The sequence below is a fragment of the Diceros bicornis genome, chromosome 15 (assembly GCF_020826845.1).
Source record: "Diceros bicornis minor isolate mBicDic1 chromosome 15, mDicBic1.mat.cur, whole genome shotgun sequence".
NCBI lineage: Eukaryota > Metazoa > Chordata > Mammalia > Perissodactyla > Rhinocerotidae > Diceros > Diceros bicornis.
In genome coordinates, this window is record NC_080754.1 from 59,624,555 (window position 1) to 59,646,515 (window position 21,961).

Here is a 21,961-nt window from a genome sequence, read left to right on the forward strand (position 1 = left end):
TTTTCTTTTTCATCTTCACCAAAACATTACTATTTTCATTTTAGACAATAACAATGATCATGAAATTTAAAAATCTCTTCCCCTTATTGTGAATTTTGGGGTTAAGATAAAAATAAAAAAGGAATATTGACTACGTACCATAAAAGGCTGAGACTACTTAGTCCTGACCTTCAGTTAGACGGTGGGCTTTGCTAACTCTCCAGAGTCAGAACGTCCTGAATCTCCAGGAAAACTCAGGCCACCTGGCCTGAGGGTCCCATCACTGATCACAACCCGCGTGTTCCCCACATTCCTCCCCGACCCCACCCCAAATGCACACATCCAAACGTTCAGTGTCTTTCAATAGGCAAACACTTCAATCTAAAATGGCGGCAGATATCTTGTACTAGAATATTCTATGGCTAAAAAAATAACCAGGGTTCTAATATTGGAAATTCTAATGTTACAGTTTACAAAAGTAAGCAAATCTCTTGGGAAGTCATTATTAATTCTCATTGCAATCAAAGAAAAGGTTAGTGCTTGGAGGAATCTAACAGTCCTTGGTAGCCACAACAGAATCTTTTCATCCTCTAGAGTGCTCTCCTGGAAGCTGCTTCTGGAAAGCTCCACAGCTGAAGGAGGGCAGGGGAGGGGCACTGTGGGCAAGAGGTGGCCAGTAAATGGGGCCTTCGAGAAAGTATAACAACAAATGCCCACTCAAAAAGAACAAAACCAGGATACCCTGGCATGTCAGACACAGAGGATGGGAATGCAAAGGAAATCTTATTTGGCTGTTTGAGCTATCTCAGTCAGCCAAACAGGATGACCCAGCATTTCTGTCAATTAACTTATAAAATACTAAGATTGAAAACATGACTTTGGTGATAGGAAATGGAGAACAGCAAGCCTGGCCCCAAAATAACTCCGGCAGCTTAACAATACAGGTTCAAGCTTGAGTCCCCAACCAGCTTTGCTGCACTGAACGCAGGGCAGGCAGTGTAGGGCAGCTCGCGTTTGCCTGGGGAAAGCTACCTGGTACAGACGGTCATTTGCAACCAAAAGTCGAAGGCTGCTGCCTGTCTATCGTCCAGGAGAAGCACATCCCAGTAGCTCACCACTAAATTCCAAACTGCACTGGGAACTCTGTACTCGGCTTCAAGGAACACACATGCAGTTCCAGGCTGCAGCTCCTCAGAAGACTGCTTGAAAGACACTTGAAAACTACTGGAATAGGAGAGAAAAAAAACCTGCACAAAAACTGGCAGCTGGAGCTCACTGCAAGGGGGTCACCTCACCAGCTCTCTCCCAGTGCGAACAGCAGACTTCCCAAGGGGCACTGTGACTCATTCAGCCATTATTTTCCTCTATCTGCCCTTAGAGAGGGAAGGAATTGTGGTACAGTGATTTGCTTTTTTCGCGTCCCCTAAGAGGTTTCTTGGTGATGAAAGACAAAAACCATGGTGTCCCGTGGTGCTGGTGAAGTTAAGAGCAGCCTAGTCCATAAGGTAAGGGTAAGCCAAAGGTTAAGGTCATGCACAGTTAGGACAAACGCACAAAGACTGGTCGGGTTAGGTACACAAAGTCTATTTAACTAATAAAGGGAGGGAGGGAAAAAGGTTATTTCTGCTGTGCAGGCGGCTCTCATCCTCCCCACTTCCCTCAGTCTCCAACAGCAGGCGCGGAATAATAAACCATCCCAAATCTGTGTCTGGGCCGCTGCTGAGCAGAAATCCTGGGCTCAGGAGGACAAAGCATCCTCAGACAGCTGCCCTTGGCAAGGGCGTGGCCACATGCCCCGACTCACAGGTGACCTGCGGCCTGGCCCCCGCCGCTTCGGGAGCCTGCCCTGCTCACCGCCCCAAAGAGAGGATACAAAGTCGGATGCCCGGAGGGAGCCGCAAGGGTCTTGAAGAGAATCTTAAAAGGGAGACTATATGGCACATATGCCGTTCACGTCATACATGTGAATCTACAGCTAGATATTTATATATTTGAAACATTGGATGAAAGAGTTGGGAAATATGAAGAAACCGTTTTCCAGCCTCTCAACTACGTTGGCCAAGAGCACCCTCTGTCTATCACTGCGTACAGACCTAAGACTGCCAGGGAGGGGATCCCGTGTCCGGGATGGATGACCCTAATGCAACTCCCACACCTTTCACTACATTAAAAGAGACCAGTGTGTTGAAAGTCCTTTAGTCTAAGGCAGCTGAGACCCTGAAGGGCTCACTGCTCTTCTGTTTTGCTGCTATTCCTGAACTTCACCACCATGACTGTTATATTGTCAGGGCAGCCTCTGTAAAATGACTGTAAAACTATGCTCTTGGCCCCAAAGTGAGGTTCATCCAAGCGCTCCTTGATGAATCGGACAGCTTCTTCATTGCTGAAAGCATCCCAGAGGCCATCTGACGCCAAGATCATGAACTCGGGCTGGAGCTTGTCCAGGTCAAAGGTCAGGATATCTGGGTCTGGGATGACCACATTGAGATTTTTCAGTGGATAATCCCCCAGGGAGCGAGACATGGCCAGGATTCCCTGGACCCTCCAGGAGCCATTGAAACTGATGAAACCACCTGGAAAGAGAGAATGAGCCTGTTAGCCTGACCAGCTGATATCTCATCCACCTGGCAGAGTCTCGGTGCAAGTACAAAAGGCTGACCCTGCATGTGCTCCCCTCACCCCACCCCTGCACTGCCAGGAAGGAGCAGCTTTCCTGCTGCATGGCTTGAGGTTTCACACTACACCAGTAGATCCTCATGCCCTCATCCTGGGCATCTTAAAGGTCTTCAAGAATATATCAATACGAATATTGAGGCTAGGAGATACGTATGGGTGAGGGCATCAGCGTGAACTCAACAACACCTTGGCAGCTCAGTGACTGACTCTAGGGGGCACTAGTGTAGGGCTTTGAGGAGACTGGCAAAGGAGAGGTGAAAGGTAGGGGGACGGGCACCAGAGACAACCACCGGGATACCTCATTTAGCTGGAGGCCACCCTTGGGTGCGCCTGTATAGATCTCAAAACAGCTCCCCAAATATGCTCAGATTAAAGAACAGCGTATTTTAGCACAGTGGTTAAAGCTCAGGTTCTGGGTCAGACTGCTTCAATTTGATTCTTGGCTCTGTCACTTCTAGCTATTGTGACTTTGGAGGAGAAACTCTCTCTCTCTGATCCTAGGTTTCTCTGGCTGCAAAATGGGGACAATAATAGTACCTATTCCACTGAGTTGTTGGGAGAAATAAAGGAGTTATTGCATATAAAATCTTAGCACAGTGCCTGACTATAACATGCACTCAATATTATCTATTATTATTTTTTTCTTTAAGGTAGCTAGAACTTTGGTCATTCACATATTATTTGCTAGATATTTATTAAATATATATTCCATGCAAGGCAATTTGCAGGCTATAAAGTTACACAAAATCCAGACCTTTCTCTAAAGAAGTAGACAGTCTGACAGGAGGGAAAAGCCACATGTATTAACAGCTACCAGCATAAAGCAATCTTCTTCCAGGGAGACTAGTACCCCTAAATGCTGCAGACAGAGGGAGGAGGGAGGGATGATGTCTGGTTTTGATGATCAGGGAGGAGTGAGCATTGAAGCTGGGCTTTGAGTGATGGGTAGGACTGCCATGGGCAGGGATGTATGAGAACATTCCAGGAAGTGCGGTTTGGTGGGCAAGAGCAAGGCTCTGGAGTCAGACTGTCCTGGATCTCAGTTCTGGTCTCACCATTCACTAGCTGTGTGTCCTTGGACACACACGCCTCTTTGAGGCTCCACTTCCTTGGCTGTAAAATGAGGATAACGTTACCAACCTCAGAAAGAAGGCAAAGAGAAAGCGTAGGTAAAGCACGAGGCGTGGCTCCCAGCGCAGAGTGAGCACACAGTATATTGTGGCTGATATCACTGCTGTTGGAAACAGCATAAGGGGTGGAGACAGAAGGACCAACATGTATTTGGCCCAGACTGGTTGCAGTATATTGTCATGCTAAGTAGGACGGGGATAGAAGGAAGGCTGAGGTCAGAGAAAATACACTTAAAAATAATAAAATCAATCCTTGTCCCTTAAGCCTTGCTATAAAATACCCTCTTGACACAGTCCCTACTGTGAAAAGGCAAATGTTGATGAGGTTCTGGGCAGAAGCTGACCTGCAGAGATTGAGCCAAGAGGCAGCAGGGGTCCAGCCTGGCCAGGGCCCCAGGGTGTATGAGCTCCCCTGGCAGCTGGGCCTGCCACCTGGCGCACCCAGAGCCTGCAGGCACAAGTGTCAGTCTGGGGAGGAGAGGGAAGGATTCCTCCCTTCCACAGGTAGAAAAGAATCCCCCCACATAAAATTATGAAAATGTCATCATCAACTGCTAATCTTCCTCCAAGTCTTTGTCTCCATGTCACCTTAATGAGGCCTGCACTCACCACCCTACCTATAATGACGCCCCTGACACTCCCCATTCCTTTACCTGCTTTATGTCACTAGACAGCAGTTACCACCTCGAAATATACCAGATAATGCACTTATTTTTACCTATTTATTTTATTGTTAATGTCTGTCTACTCCATTCCCCACCCCCATCCCAATTCCAGAATGTGAATTTGTATCCCCAGGCCCTGGGTGCTGAAAAAATGAACGAAAAAGGGACCCTCCACTCCCTGGAATAGTAACTTATGCCAGGCACTGAGTTAGGTGCTGCGATTATAGAGACAAACAGACCCAGTTCCTGCCCTTAAAGAGCTCATAGTTGGGAAGACAAGGCAGATGAGAGAGCCAGGTATGTCCATATGTCGTGCAAGGGGACCCAAGAGGTCCACCTGGGATGCCGGGGAGAGACCAAAGGGGCACCCAGCCCAGACTGGGGGAGCCTTTGCACAGGGTGACAGGAAAGGCTTCCAAAGGACACTCTTAAACTGAGTCTTAAAGACCAAGTAATTGTTATCCACCAGACAGTGGGGACGCACTTGCAAAGGTACACAGCTAGCAGAGACATGGCTCATTTGGGGACTGGTTAGTAGTTTGGCGTGACTGGAGGGGAGTGGAGTATGACAAGAGGTGAGAATGAGGCAGAAAGAAGGGGCCCAAAGATCTCATTAGCCTTCAAATAGTAAAGGGCTATTGTTGGCCCTTTAGGAATCTTTGGCCAGGAAGAAGGACAAATTCAGCGGCCATTTATTTAACAGGAGATGTTACAAAGTCTGGTCTCAGCTACCTCAGCAGCAGCCTCTGTACCGATCTACTAATCACTGGGTAACTGCACATCTTATCCCCCGGGGTTATCTAGGCAAGCCGCCTGTCCATGGAACAGGATGGCAGACAGTCCTCGGAGGCCTTCACAAGCTCACCAGCTCTCTTGATCCTCTTTCTTTCCTTCAGTTGGTAAGGCTTGTGATCGTGAGACAAAGGAATGGCGTTCCCGTCCTTGTCACATAGGACCCCTCTTGAGTCACCCACGTTGGCCACGGTGAGGTCTTTATCTGATAGGAGAGCAATCAAACATGTTGTACCTGAAAAATCGAAGAGAGAGGCAATGTGGGAGGTCAGCAATGCTTTGAGGTTAGGCTGTTTCTGTGGTTACCGGATTCCTCAGTCATTAAAACCGCTCCTGCTGGGTGAGAATCTGACTCCAGCCACTCCAGGCATGATGGCTGTTCACTTCAACAACACTGAGTGGATCTGACAGTCAATTTTCTTTAGAGTCTCACTGAAATAGGCTAAGATAAGATCACTATTTTCCCAAATCATTTTGTTTCTGCTGCTCTTAATTTAAACACATATCACATTTAAAAGGATTAGGAGAGAAACAAAATCAGTTTGAAGCTTCAGACAATTGATACATATTTTCTGCTTCTCGTTGCTGCTGAGTTTCTGTGATTCCCAGGTGAAAGTGGGGAAGATGGGAGTCGGGTGAGCTCCTCAGCTGGAAGGCCTGGAAGAGCCAGTAAATGACAGATGACAACACCCAGATCCTATGGAGCCACTGGGAGCCGTGAAGGAGCTGCTCATACAAACTTGCCTACGTAACGTCTGACAGCAAAGACTGGTGGCCAGAGACAGGTCAGCTCCAGGGTGTGATGGGGGCGGACTACAAAGGTAGAAGCAGAAACCCCTACCATGACGACAGAAATGAGGCCTAGACAGGAGGTGGGGGCTGGGGGTGGTCAGAGTCATGAGAGAAGCAAGACAGAAGACCTGCTTGCCTGGAGCCTACTCGAGACACACAAGGACGAGCTCTCCTCAAACCCTCGTGGAGTCAAAGAGTGTAAAAGCAGACTTGGCCAGCCTGGGCTAGCTGGAGACTGCCCTCATCACCTGCCTGGTGCCCCTGTCCACCTCTCCTTCTCTCCCCCTCCCTGTGACAGAGACACTGCGTATGCAAATACCTGCTGAAATGCACAGCCCATTAAGCTCTTGCTTCAAAGTGACAACACCTTGACTTGTTAAAATTATTTATCAATTAGTCTTCATTAATATTTCCCTCCTCACTAAGAAGGTCATTTTCCATAACAGAATGTAAACTGCACCTAAACAGCTCTTTAGTCTTCATAGAAAACAAAAAAGACTGCATTCTTTAATAGACATAAAGAATAAACACAGGTCAACATCATTAGCAGGGAGAATAATTAGAATAATTAGCATATTCAGTTATTATAGTTTGGTTTGAAATTCAAACAAAGTTAAACTTAAGCCTGTTTAACTCAAAACTGCCTTGATCAGAAATGGAAACACATGAAATGTTGGTTAACTAAGGATTTCTGATATGAAAAGTCTCGTGAAAGAAAAAAAGACTCATCTTGGGGATTATCAAAGCAAATCACAAATCTTTTAACCTTTAAAAAAAAAACCATAAGAATGAAATGTTAATACAAGAACAATTCATACAATTAGAAATTATTCTCAGTTTTTGATATTAGTTGCATTTTGGTCTTCAGCCGCCTCCCTCTGTCCTCAAGCATCTGATTGGGTTAACTTGTCTAACACAATCGGAGCATAAACTCTCCTACGAGGCACATTCTTAGAGTCTGAAAGGTGAGATGGAAACATTCCTTTACTGGATACTACATGGCTGGGGCATCAAATCACTATAACTCTTGGCGCCGTCTCTCTGTGGGGCCCTCCTCCCTCTCACTCTGCACACTCGGCCAGAACGTGTTCCTGACCTTGGCTTCCACCACCCTCTGAGCTGTGCCAGCTGTGCCGCTAGCTGGTTCACACTCTCCTGGGGTCCACATCAGTTGTCTAGCGGATGTTTCCATTTGCCTGTGCTACAAGGGATCCAGGGAAAGGCTTCGGGGTCGCCATGTGAGGGAAGCAGAGGGATCCACCCGGCTGAGTTGTGGGCCCCTGCCACACCCCCATGTCAGCCATAGCAGCTCTAGCAGCTCTACTTCCATTGTTAGCTGTATTGAGATGCACGTAAGATTTTTTTTTTTTTAAAAAAAAGGAGGGGAGAGGTCATTCTATAGCTAGAAAGACAATTGAAATTTAATCATATATGTGATGAAGAACCACTGAAGGGTTTTAAGCAAGATAGTGACATGCTGAGATGTATGTTTTAAAAGATCATTTCAGGGGCCGGCCTGGTGACCTAGCGGTTAAGTTCCTGCCCTGCGCTTCCTCTGCCCAGGGTTCGCAGGCTCCGATGCCAGATGCCGACCAACGCACCGCTTGTCAAGCCATGCTGTGGTGGTATCCCATATAAAATAGAGGAAGATGGACACAGATGTTAGCCCAGGGCCTATCTTCCTCAGCAAGAAATGGAGGATTGGCAACAGATGTTAGCTCAGGGCTACTCTTCCTCACAAAAAAAAGACCACTTCAGTGGCATTGTAGAAGACAAACGAGAAGCAGAGAGAATAGGTAGAGTTCATGAGGATCTGAATTAATGTAGTAAATGTAGGGATAGGGCCCGCCCCGTGGCTTAGTGGTTAAGTGTGCGCGCTCCGCTACTGGCGGCCCGGGTTCGGATCCCGGGCGCGCACTGACACACCGCTTCTCTGGCCATGCTGAGGCTGCATCCCACATACAGCAACTAGAAGGATGTGTAGCTATGACATACAACTATCTACTGGGGCTTTGGGGGAAAAATAAATGAATAAAATTATAAAATTAAAAAAAAAATAAAATAAATGTAGGGATAGTGGGTAGGGTACAGATTAAAACCAGAATGGACAGGTCATAGACAATGAGGGAAATAAAGGAAAGCAGGGAAAGTCTAGGATACGGACTGTCCTGGAGTCTAGATGGGGGACTGGGTTTTCCATGGAGAAGGATTTCAGGGGATATCTCTCTGGGGTTTCTGGGAAAGGCTTTCTCTCTCACTAAAACAGAAAGGACACAGAAAAACCCACTTCTTTGGCCTAGTGTTGGCTCACGTGTTTCCCGGAACTGTAGTAGCCATCTTGCAACTATGACGGGATATGCCTCAGGGTCAAGGCACTGTGCCAGGAGGGGAGACAGAGAGGGAAAGAGCCTGAGTCCCTGAGACATCACGGAACTGCCGAACCAGCCCGGAACTGCCTGTTCTCCTTCTGTGAGACAATAAATGTCTTTACTGCTTAAGGCTTTTTAAATTGGATTTTTGTGTTCCTTGTAGTATCTTAACTGATTCAGGGTCTTATAGTTCAATAAGAGGCTTATCGATAAGAGATTTAGAGTGTGGCTGCTTTGTTTAAGTTGGATATACTTGAGATTCAAGGCCCGCCAATTCCTTTGTCAAGAACACAACTCCATTGTTTCTGTGGGTCAATAAGATCTACCTCTTAACATGGATTTCAGGAATGTATTGCTTTGAGAAGTGGGGACTGTCTATGTTAGCAATACAATCTTAGACCTGGCCAAAATGGGTGAGCCCCTGATGGTGGAATTAGAGTTGCAGGCAGTGTTTAGATCACTGAAATGTCACCATTCCCTCTCTGTAGAAACTTCCTGTATCCTGGGACGATCTCAAGCAAGATCTAAAACATATCAGTATGCTTCAGTGTAAGCAACTTATTGTTTGGGCTTGGCAGTCATAGCTCAGGATTATAAGAAACAGTTTATAATCTAACCTTACTTCACAGATCAAACTACCTTGTTGCTCAGAAACTCCAGAAGAACACGGTACCCAAGAGAAAATGGACAAAATCACTTGTTATTTTGTATGTGTCAGAAAAAAGACTCCCAAGATTCTGACTACTAGTTTTGAGATGAAAGACGTACTCCACCATAGTACTATTTATCAAAAATACCAGAGTCTGACATTCTTACTTGATTCTGAACCTCAGGATGTTTCCATATTAATAATTTAATCTAGATGAGAACTTAATTGCAAATCTGGAAGATATCTTGGAAATTTAACCTAATAACCTCACTTCACAGATTTAAAAAAAACTAAAAAAGTGAATTCACACAGACTAGACTTCAGTGTCCTAGCTGAGTGAGGTCTGGCAAGTTATTTAACTTTTAAGCCTCAGAAAATGGCAGCACAATCCACTCAGTTGCTCAAGCTAAGAGGCATCCTTGGTTTTTCTCTTTTCCTCATTGTTGACATTCAATCCACCATTAGGTTCTGTCACCCTCATCTCTAAAATACACGTAACCCTTCCAGTTCTCTTGTTCTCACTGCGCTGACTCTAGTCTAAACCAGCACCATTTCAGCCAGTGCGCTATTTCAGAGGCCCTGTGAGAAACAGTGGTGGCGGGTCCTGCGTGGTCTGGCCCCCCCCAACTGCCCAGTGTCACGTCATACCACTCTCTCTCTTGCACAAGGCCTCCCTGCTGTTGCCCAAACATGCCAAGCCTTTTGCCACCTTTGGGCCTTTGTACTCACTGTTCCCTCCTCCCAGTATTATCTCCCTGTCTTTGACACCGGAATATGGTGACATCTTGGTTCAAATGTGACATCTTCAGAGAGGCATTCCCTGACAGGGGATCTCATCTCCTTTTTATTTCTTTTATTGCCCTCACAACACACAATTATGTAAACATCTTGTTCATTTATTTAAACAATTTATTTAATGTCAGTCTTCTCCTGTACAATGTACACTTCACGTGGGTAAGGACACTGTCTGCTTGTTTTCCCTATTATGATGCTGACGTCTAGAACATCACAGGCACTCAGTATTTGCTGAATAAATGAATTAATAGATGAATGAATAAACAATCACACCCTGTCTCTTTGGTCCTGATTTGACATTATGCTAAGCTCCTGTTTTCTCGCTCTGAGCACGTCGATCCAGTTCAATACCACACTGTACACCATCTTCCAGATATCGCCACAGCAGGGAGATACTCAGCTGTAGCAAAATACATTTTACACATTGATCAAAACATGACAGCCCCCTGTGCACATACAACACGTGCTCACAGGCACACTGCTAGAACGTGGAGAGGACTCCCAGCCCGGGCCTGTCCTGAGTTCTTTTCTCCAGTCCAGGCTCCTGGCCCAATGCAACTGGAACACGGGTAGGGCTTCCATCCTCACCACAGCTTCCAAAGCCGTGGCGCCTTGTGAAGCCATAAAGGGGCCTCATGGTGGGCATTACGTGAGCAATCTGTGTCTGCTTCTGACCTCAATTAGTACTTCAGCAAAAGTGGCACGTTTTTTGTGTTGTCCTATTAATTCTTGTTTTCCTTAGGAAAAACACACAAATGCAAATTATTCATCAGTCTCCTCTAAACCATTCTCTCTTCTGATTTAATTTCTGGGATATAGACAAAGTAAAGGTACACAAGAAAATCTATTCTGGACTTACCTAAATATTTTGGTTGGGTAATATTAAGCACTTAAGTCATCTGATGAGTTGAACTTGAGAAAAATGTAAATCCTAATGAAGGTTAAGTAACTTGGGGTATCTCAGGCATCTTAAAAAACCCTAGTTATAAACACTTCAAAAACTTTCTCAGTTAGATTAATAATAAAGTGGTAATAACAATTTGTTCAGCACAATAAACATCACTAAGTGACTCACAAACACACTTGCAGTTGGTTTCCCACCACAGCAGGGTGGGGGAGGGGCGGGCACTGCTCCCCCTTTAAGCAGATGAGGAAAATGGGACTCGGAGACTTCAAGTGTCTTATCCATGGTTACATGGCTCAATGCATACGTACCGAATGCCCAAATGACTGAAAAACCTGGGAATCCAGAATTACTACTTCAGTAATAACAATGACAGATCCTACTGCTTAAGCATTTTACTATAACGCCAAACATTTTATTTATACTATATAACTTAATCTGCACTACCCTATGAGATAGGCAAAATTATCCCCATTTTACAGATGGGGAAACTAGGTGTCAGTTAGGAATAACAACCTGCCCAGTCACATACCTGGACTGTCCACCTCCACTAGGCCACAGCTTTCACAATCGGCACTTCTTCCTGCTCTAAGCTGTTCTATTCCTACCCTCAGAAGGAATGATTTCTGTGGCCAGTTTCTACATGTCTGCATTTTGAATAGTCCCCATCAACTCATCCCCTTTTGCAGTATACATTGGTACATGTTACAGAAAAGTTTGTAAATCAGCAAAAAATTTGATCAGTGTGACGTGAATTTCCTTTAATATAACTGTGATGCTGTATAAACTTCAACAAAGCTGGAACATTTAAATTCTCAATCGTGATCAATCAGAGGCATCTGAAGCTCTCCAAAGTCAAAAGCAAGCAGCTGGGATTAGTTATCTCCCGACTCTTTTCAACCTAAATATTTTGGTGGTCTCGAATTAGAACTGCCAACTCCAATCCATCCTATCAAACCCCCCTACTTTTGATAGGAACATGGGTTCTGAAAATGTTTTTCTACTCTAAGAAAGGGCAAGCATGATGATAAGTCACAACTGACATCAAGTTTCAGTGTTGGGTCTACAACACGGAGTGGTGGGGCTTGTGGCAAACTGGAGAATGCATGCTCAAGAGGCAGCAATTCTTCAGCAATGAAGATACTGCCATGCGGGAATGCAGGCCCATTGTGAACAGTTCCTCAGATTTTTCAAGGGAAGCCATTTTTATATGAACTCTCCTGATTTTTAAACGTTGGCAACTTTTATTGTAAAAAACAGTGCAAGCCAAACAAAAGGTTACTGTAGGTCAAATGATTCTTTGACTCATTAGACTAACAGCCTCTTTTAGGGCCAGAGCGATGCCTTATTCATTGCTGTTTTTTTTTTTAAACTATTTTTTATTAGAAAGTCCTTTAAAATAAAGTGTTTCTTATAATACTCATTGCTGTATTCTTATAATAGTGCTTTGTACACGGCACAGACTCCTAACGCTGAGGAGGTGTAAGGACTGGGGTGGTGGTGAGAAAAGTGGAGGTGTTTTTCAATTTACAACTTGTACTAATTGTAGTATTTGTACAATTCACACCTTTGTACTGTGTAAATATATATACTCTAACCATGTAAATATACACAATCTTATTTTTTAAAAAATATTAACAGCGTTATCAGGTGATGGGATTTTAGACCACTTTGTTTTCTTCTTTATGCTTTTCTGTATTAAGATGAATTTAACATGTTATTTAAAACTACAATTTAGTCACAAAATTCCAGGAGCATATCCATTGCATGAAGCAAAGTTTACAAGATATAAAACAGAAAAACAGAACTGACCGTTGTGGTAGTAGGATGGCATAGGTAGAAAAAAGGCCCAGAGGAACAGCAGTGACAATGATGACTGCGGCACTGTTGACAGCTGAAGTTCAGATTCAGCCTAGACCATCAGTGACCATCCATCAGTGACTCGGTGACGGACGGGTGAGCCTCAGCTGCCTTTAGGCTCCCGCTGCACAGCCTCACCTCATCTCTGAGCGGCGCCATGCACAACCTCTACTCAGAGCACAACACCCTGCCCTGGGAGCCATCCAAACACACACCTTCAATCTCTCACACTCCCCACCCCCTCTTTCTACATGCAAACAGATGTGATTTAAAAGTTGGAGTCATGAGAATCCTTATTTTATGAAAGTTCACCTTACTGCAACATTTTCTTATGAGTGACCCTGCAGTTCCACATTCTTGGGGTGGAGGTGGGAGGCTGGGCAGAGAGGAGAGAGCTGGATAGAGTTAACAACATGCCTCGGGAGCCTTGCTTCATAACGCACGTGGACACTCTCCTATACATGCCACACTGCTCGCGCTAATAGTGATTCCCTCTGTGACATAAAGTCTTTTGTAAGACAGTAAGGGAAAGTGACTTTTTTTTCTTTAGGAAAGAGAGAAATTGGGGGTGGGGGGAGAAGGGGTGACAAGGGGTAAGGAGGGGGAGAGGGAGAAGGGGAGACACATGCAAACACACACACACATTCGAGACAGGGAGAAAGAGAGAGAGAGGATTTCAGTGAAGTTGTTAACAACAGCCTAAAGGCCATTCATTACACACAGCAAAGGAGAATCAACATTTATAGGATGAGGAGAAATAGGTTTATCCTGTAAAGATTTGACAATGAATGTTAGTTCAATAACACAATTTCAGGGCCTAGATGACATCAGGGCCTGGTAACTGACAGAACTTATATTGATGTGCAACATATTAGAAAAAGAGCAGGCAAAGCCAGTCATTAACGCAAGAATCACGGGGATGATAAGATCCCTGTCAGCAGGGTTGCCAGCCCCGCCTCCCACAGCCGGTCTGTGATGAGCCTGAAACACAGATAAACGGCCAGGCAGCTCGTAGATAAGACTCCCAGCCCCCATCCCCTGTCTGCACAATGTCTAAGTCCGCCAAAGTTTGACCTGCTTAGAGTTTGTTCACCAGTCTTGTAATACCACGGCGGAGACAGACCTGTGAGGGACAATCCGTTGTCTGGAAAACTAAAGAGTGAGCCTTCCTTCTTTATTCCTTTTCTCTCATCTATTGCCCGAGTCCTTGCACCTCCCGCTGTAAATTCTCTCGGAGACAGGCCCTCTTCAGTTACAGTAATGTGTGTGGCTGGGCTGGGAGAATCCCGACACATGTCTCACTCTGTGAAGGAGGCTATTGAATGAATACTAATTAACCATTCATACCACAAATCAATAGCTTCAGCGAGATGAGTCTTACAGTAAGTTTGAAAGTTATTTTATGCTATGAGAGCCTTGAATGGAAAGTGATTGGAAAGAGATCTATGTGTGCAGAGAGACACGTATGGCCCTAATTATGGGAGCTACCATATATTGACCATTCGCTCTGTGTCAAGCTCTATGCTCAGTCCTTGGCATATGTAACTTCTTTAATCCTCACAGCCTATGAGGTACTATTATCCCCATTTTACAGATGGTAAAATTGAGATTAAGGGATTAGCCCAAGGTCACGCAGCTAGTGAGGGGCAGAACTCGCCCAGTGTTGCCAGAGTGTTGCTTTCAACCTTGAGGCAGGCTGTTGCTAGCCTGCATTTAATGTTTTTGTGCAAACCAGAAAAAGGTATCTCTTCCTTAAGACACTTTACTACCATCTCCATAAAATGGCCACAATACATATTCAAATTGACAACGACCACGGTGTGAACAGTGCCTCCCAGAGCTGTGCAGTCAAACACGCACAATGACATGGGCAACCCTGCTTCTAGGCCACACCCCGCCCCGCTCACCCCAGGAAGAAAGATGCCACAGGAGAGGGTCACTCAGTGAGGATTTTCAGCAGAACAGCACATTAGAGGGTTTCTAATGCACACAGAGAATCCTAGCAGCTCTAAAGCCCAACCCGCAAGAGTGAAATATCGACAGCAACACACCTGAGGCCACATCTGAGTGCTACCAAGAACACATTAAGGCCTTCTTCCAGCAAGACCTGAAGGACTGGGGTGGCAAACTATCTTTGTGGGCTCCCAAATAGAGGAAGCAGGGATAGGACACTCCCATGTATGCAGGGAGGCTTATGTGAGTCCTGCAGACTGGGCACGGACAGAAGGCCCCTCCAAATGGCACCTCTTTGGGTCTTCCTTTGCAACCGAAGCTGCCTCAATTTCCCCTCATCATATGTTGGAGGACAGAGTGGCAGGAACAACATTTTCTGAGAAGAAGATCTATTACAAATTATAATTTTCTTTTCCTCTCTTATATTTTTGCATAAGCAAAAATATCAGCCACTGAGTTTCACTGGCTGAATGTAAGGTAGTCAACTTGATGACAAATTCTATTATCTTAAATCCTAGTGCTGTGTAGTTTAATTCTAGATTTAGGTATACTTGGGCTCTTCCTCGGCAAACATATAGTAATTAATAAAATGACTAGAAGAAATCAGAAACAGTGTCTGAATGCCAGAAAGGTCTTTTCCATAAATGAACTGTGCCACCTTAAATAAGAAAATCTATTTAATGCGGGTGTGTGTATTCATTGAATTTTCACGCTTCACCAGAGTTAAGATATGTCATCTCATGCTACTGAACACCACTATGAAACTGAAATGTTCTTCAACTTCACATTTCAACTGCTATAATAATAATGTGTATTTCACACTTGATCGTGGCCTGTGGACACCCTTCTAATCCTTCCTCTTCAGTTAAGTATGAACATTTAAAGAGAGTCACTTGGCATTTTCCAGCAATCCACGGGCTGTCTGCACATGAGGAGTGGGGTCAGCAGGACAACTCTGCAGCCATGGAGGAACCTGCATCGGCCTGTTTTCCAAGCCAGTCTATTCTGGGGAAGCTCAAAAGAAATATGATGCCCCAGACTTCAGAGAAGAAAAGACAGGTCCATTTAGCCAAGACCAAGCGGAGACATCGGGAAAGGTCTGCACTTCCTATAAGACTCACCAGCTGCACTTTCAAGAGGCCAGTTACAAGGATAACTTTCACCCTGGCAATGAGGTCAGGTACAGTCAATGGGAGGAGACCTTGCAGAAGTCCCAGCAAGTATGTGAACACAGGAGACTGCAGGGACTCCAGGCCTGCAGCAGTGAAGGAGAACTTTTAAGTACTTTTGATATCACAAATACCTTAAATATAATTGCACCAGGTGGTCCAGGTGAATCCCTGGGCTGTGTTGGTGCTGGGTCTCTAAACCCCAGCCTCAAGCCCACGGCCACACAATCTTCAGACTGGGCAGAAATGATCCCAGGAGTCGGTCTCGGTCTCCCCCACCCACTCTACAGACAGCCCGTAACTTATGGAGACATCCGCAGACAGAGTCAGAAAGTGAAAAAAGCAAGGGAGAGACCGGCTGAGACCCTGAGGGCAGCCACGTTTGCCAGGGAGGCAGAGAGAGCAAGGAGCCAAAAATGATGTTCTGGGACCTGATGGAAAATAGGAGAAGGTCATGCTGAAGAAGCCAAGAAGTGTGGCCCTGGGGAAGTGGTTCCCCATGAACAGCCCCCAGTTTCACTCGCCTCATTTAATGTCAACCCCTCTTCTTGCTCTGGACTGTGATGCTTTGTCATTTTATAATTGTACTTTATTAAACTCTTGAGAGACAAAAAAATAAATAAATAAATAGAGTCACCTCCTATTAAACTGGTCACATGCATTGGGGAGTCTTAGAAAGCCACAGTAGGTCCTCTTGCTGTAAGAGCCTTCGTCTATACTCTCTGGGCATGACTATTTTGAGGTACAAGTAACCAGACAAGCTCTTGTGATGCTCATTAACATACTTCTCATAACTATTGCTGACATTTAGTTCAGATGATAGCATGCTACTGGAATTAATTTATAATTACATAATACAACCTGGATTCTAAGTCCATTATCTTTTAGTGGTAAATAAAATTAATTTCATGGTTCTCTGACTCTTTCTACATAAGCCAGAGATGCACTGCCTATATTTTTTCATGTCTTCATTTCATTTGAGAATTCTTCAGTGAGATATTTCACTTCTCTTTAGGGTTCCCAGCAAATTACAAGTACGGTCTCTGCTTCTTTATGAATGCTATGGGGGTGGGGTAAAATAGGAACTTCTAAAATTGAGCTTTATTAAAAGGGGCATTTGCTTTTTAATAAAAGGCAGAGAGGAGAAAGGCAGAGGGAGAAAAGGGGAGAAGGCTGGAAATGAGAGGCACAGCCTGATGCATTCTGTGCTTAACAGGGAATTACACTTTCTTTGACCTTTTTTCTCAGTGTAGAGTCAACTCTCTTCCCTATTGTTTCAATTAAAAACAAACCTGGTCTCTGAGGTTTTTAAGTTATCTTTATTTAAATTACCACATAGCTATAAACCTATTTACATATACATGTGTTGGAAGGACGACCTTTGGAGATATTAATTGAAGTTCCTGCCCCCTTGAGTGTACATGACCCTCCTTCATTCACTGTGGCACTCATTGTCCCAGGGAAGATTAGGATTGCTCTGGCTGAAGTGCAGAGAAAGAAATAGTCATGTTGAGCTTCTGAGTTTCAAGGATACTGTGGAAACTCACAGAGACAATATTCTCAAGAGAAAAACCTTTGTGAGCATCCACCAGGCCCGGTTCTGGACTAAACCATGGGCACATGAAGATGGAGCAGTGCGTTTTCCTGCCCATGAGTCCTCTCTTCCTGCTGCCCCTGACAAGTAAGGCTGGCCAGGCAGGAGGGCGGTGTTGAGGGGTGGGGGAGATGGAAGGAAGACAAAGAGGAAAACAAGAGGGAATCTGTGACGTGTGGATCTCCAAGAATTATATGGAGCTCAAAGGACAGAAGACCCAGATCTTGCTTTTCAGGGCAAAGCCCAAAAAATGATAAACCTTTGCCCCAGTATGGAGAGGCCATGGATGAAAGAGAAGCTCACGTGGACAACCTCGGGTGAAGCAGAGAGAACAGCTGAGAACTGCTGGGCTTTCCTGCAGGAGGAAAGGCAGCTCTCAGGAGCTTCAGAGCCTTCCCATCTCAGGTCCTGGAGACCTTGGGTCATCCCAGCAGATGCCAGGATAGTAACAATCACCCTGGAGAAAAGGAGGATGAAAACATAAACTCAGCTTGGTATTTACAGATAAAAACCTGAGAAAAATCAGGAAATTATGGAATATACCTGGAAGTGAATACAGCAAGATTTTAGTATCAGATCCAATATGGACTCAAAATCTAAGTTACATTCAATTCTAGAGAAATAAATTAAGTTACATTTCTACACGTTTATTCTGTAGCTGTGAAATGTGTGTGTGTATCTATCTATCTCTCTATCTCTCTATCTATCTATCTATCTATCTATCTATCTACTGCATGTTGCACATCTTAAATTTTACCCTGGCCTAGAAATTATGAAATTTAATTGTAAAAATGCTATAGCCAGTAGCAATAATGTTTGATAACCAAATATGACTTCCCTGGCCACTGAGTTAGTTAGCACATACCTATACTGAAGAATTTCAGCTGGAAGAAGAAATAGTTTCCAAAGCCAAATTTGCCCCTGTGAAGCATGCCATTGGCAGGTTCTGCAGTTAGACATAAATTATTTCCAGATCATCTTTTCCAGCCAAAGAGAACATAGTCACTTATATCCCCATTTAAAGGGACAAAATAAGAGTTGTTCAATTATGTTCATTTTGGATTAGTAAATAAAACAAAATCTGATTTGGGGCACATTTGATCCAATAATTATTAACTCTCCAGGTTGCTTTGGGCTCAGTGGACTACAAAACTGACTCTAAAGCTATGTGTCTAGGAAGACTGCTGCCCCAAAGATCTGATGAAATTCTAACTTTAATTCCATCGGGCCCATGTGGCCACAAACCAAAAAGTGATATCCCATCTACACATCTACAACTGAGAAAACACAACCATGTTACTTCACGAAAATGGCCCTCTTTCTCCTTTTTCTCTTTCACACCTCTATCTCCTGTACCTAATAATAATATAAGATTTGGTGTGTGTGCATGTGCACATGCATGTGAATGTTGACTAAATAGTTTTATGTTCTTTGTTCCCTCATTCAGTGCCTACTGTGTGCAAATTACTAGGCTTGGTGCTGGAACAATAAAGATGAACAAGATATAGTCCTTAACCCAAAGGTGCTTACTGCCTAATGGCTAGATGGACCCAGACACATAGAATCCAGCGTGGTAAATGCTATGACAGTACTGAGAGCCTGGGTGTGTGGATGGGGATGATGGCAGGGAGGGGGCTTGGCTCCTTCTGGGGAGCTGGTGGGTGATGGGGAGAACTGCAGGGAGGACCACTGGGAGGAAGTGAGACCTTAACTCTCTCTTGAAGATGCAACAAGGTAAGGAATTCACATAGCCTAATATGGTTATTGGCACAAAGGAGGAGGTAAAGAATTTGTAGAATAAAAATGAATGAAAGCAGCAGCTTTTTAGAAGGGATTTCTTCATATTTCACTTTCAAAACAAAGAATAGAACAAACACTTGTGTATACTCTTTGACTCAATATTGCCAATTCTTGAATTTTATCCTAAGGAAAAAATCAGAGATGTGAACAGAGCTTCCTGAACAAGGATTGACCTCACAGAATTAATTAAAACAGCCAGACAACACAAATAACCAAGATGAGTAGATATAATATGTATCATGAAATATCTAAATAATAAAGCATTGTATGAGTATTAAATATAATGTTTCTGAAAAATATATATTGTCACGGGAAAGTGCTCATGAGTGAAAAATGAAGTAAAACTGTACATAAAATTTCTTAAAAAATATATTACATTAGCATTTTTAGTTGAAAAACTGTATACCAAATATTATTCCAATTTCATTTACTTTAATAAATACATATGTGCATAAATATATGCAGAAAAATATTAGAAGGAAACAAAAAGAGAATATTGGTTATTACAGTTGTTTTAACTTTTTAAAAAAAGATTTTGCTGAATTTTTCCAAATTTTCTACATTTAATGTGATTCAATTAGAGAAATTATTTCACTTTTACCAAATTCAGTCCTTTTTACTTTCACGTTCCTTGATGTTAGGCATCTTTTTCCTTCCCACTGAGGGTCTTCTGCCATGGTCTGCGATGATGACGGGATTTTTTTGTCCAGTCATTTGATTTTCCTCACTGAATCGACCTGCCATTTCAGTAACAAGACTGAGGCTATGCAAGTGAAATACTGATAAACCTGACTGCCTCCCGTTTCCATTTTAGCCAATGTAGTTCCAGGGAAAGAAGGAACAGTGGCGGGGAATGCCAGGCCCCAGGCTCATCATGAGTAGGGCTCAGAAAGCGCTGGGTTTGCTGACACCACACTTCTATGACACCATAACATCACATGATTTGATGCTGCTGCCCAAAAAGGGACACGGGATGATGACAGAGAGTGGAGGGCAGCAGGAACAGGCTGATAATGACACACGTGCTGCACAGGAAGCCTTGACCAGGGAGAGCCAGTTCCCCAAGGTAGCAGGTAGTAAGCCTCTTCCTGCTACAGGTCATTGCTGAGTGGGTGTCACATTACAGGAGGTGAGGCTGACGGGGGTGGGGGCAGGAGACAAAGCAGAAAGAGTTACAGGATGCCAGAATCTCAAGGCCACAAAGGGAAATGTCATGAACTCAACAAGCTACAATGGGCGAGGCACACTGCTTGCTGCTCACACATACCTGACCTCTGTTAGTTTCACAAAAATCCTGCAAGGTGTGTATTATTATTATTGTTATCACCATCATCATCATCCCTCCATCCTACAGATAAGGAACAAGAAGCTCCCCAAAGTCACACAGCTTTGAGTGGGAGAGCCGGAATTTGAACCCAGGTCTGACACCCTCAATGAGGCTTTTAAAATTTGTGGCAAGAAAGTAGTCAGCTTTGGCAGCAAATAGCTTTATTTAAGGATTCCTTAAAGTTTATATTTGCTTCCACTAAAGAACAATACAGGGCAATATACAATCTAGATATTCAGACAAATCTTTCTGGTACAGTATGCAAATAATATATAAAATATTTAAAAAAATTTTTTTAAATCATAGCTGAGTTGGAAAATAAATATATGATTTTCTTGTAGGCCAGAAACAATAAGCAAGTACAAAGCCCAAGAAATAAGCAAGGGAGAGGAGCTGATCAGTTTGGAAACAGCATGAGAGAGACATCCTCTCCCACGCCCCTGAGACTAAATCACTTTGGAAGGGGCTCTGGGGTATATAAAATGTAATGTCCGGAGTGCATCAGAGAGAGGGTTAGATAGTCTTCAGAGTTTGCAAAGTGATATCAAATACTTCCTCCAATGACCCTAAGGGATATTATTAATTTCCATTTATCAGACAAGGCAAGAGGCTCAGGACTAAGATGTGCAATGGAACGAGGACTTAAGCTGCATTTCAGCTGCTCAGTCTAGCGCTCTGGGCACCACCCCAGAACTGGGGCTTAATTCCAGGCTGCTAGCTTGAGCCTCTGTTGAATAAAACCTAAAGGCTCACATTTTCCAGGTGTAAAAAGAAAGCCTTAGCAGTTACAGGCCCAAGGGTTTAAAAGGACACTTAAGGCATGAGCTACCTGAACGTAACTGATAAACGAGCTGCCAGGTTAGTTAAGAACAAAGGAGACTCTATAATTAAATGGGGAACACTGTGCTCTAAGTAGGTCTAAATCCCCTCTTGACCCGCAACTGTTTAATCTGTGACCTGCAGGAGACATGTTGTGAACTGAAAAATAAGAACACTTCAAGGAGCAGAACATCCACTAAACACGGCTCTCAGGATCCCTGGAAAGTACCCCTCTGGGTGACAGCTGAGAAGTGAAGCCTCCCAGAGCCCTGCTGCCCTTGTGAAGCCACCCTAAGTTGAACTGGCCTCTGAAGGTACTTATTTCACTTGTCACCAGTCTATTTTCCAGGCAAATGTAATGAAGTCAACCTCTGACTTGAATAGGAAACAAGGTTTTTAAACATTAAGCATGATTCATGTAAATGAATTTTCTTTAGGGCTCCACTAGGAGAATGTTTCTACCTATTTTACTTCTTGGAGTTCCCGAATAAGCTAAAAGTTTGCAGCAGCCCTGCTCACACAAAGCTGGTCCTGAGCCCTAGACAGCGCAGAACTGCTGGGCAGCAGGGATCCCGCGTGGGAGGGCACTTCAGCACGTGGTTTCCCGTGTTGGTCTGGCCTCACACAGGCCCTGAGGGAGCTGTAGCCCCCAGGGCGGCATTGTCCTTGACTCGCTGGGCTCCTGCCA

The 21,961-nt window shown here is 44.2% G+C and overlaps 1 protein-coding gene across 1 annotated transcript in view; it reads right to left on the bottom strand.

Annotated features, from left to right (window-relative positions):
• Nucleotides 1-306: 306 nt before the first annotated feature.
• Nucleotides 307-21,961, bottom strand: part of PPM1L (protein phosphatase, Mg2+/Mn2+ dependent 1L) — a 287,240-nt gene continuing 265,585 nt past the window's right edge. The window contains exons 3-4 of the mRNA XM_058556438.1: nt 5,316-5,477; nt 307-2,552 (exon numbers count right to left, since the gene is read on the bottom strand). Coding sequence (XP_058412421.1) covers nt 2,206-2,552; nt 5,316-5,477 — 509 coding nt within the window. The 3' untranslated portion in view covers nt 307-2,205. The remainder of the gene's footprint in view (nt 2,553-5,315; nt 5,478-21,961) is intronic.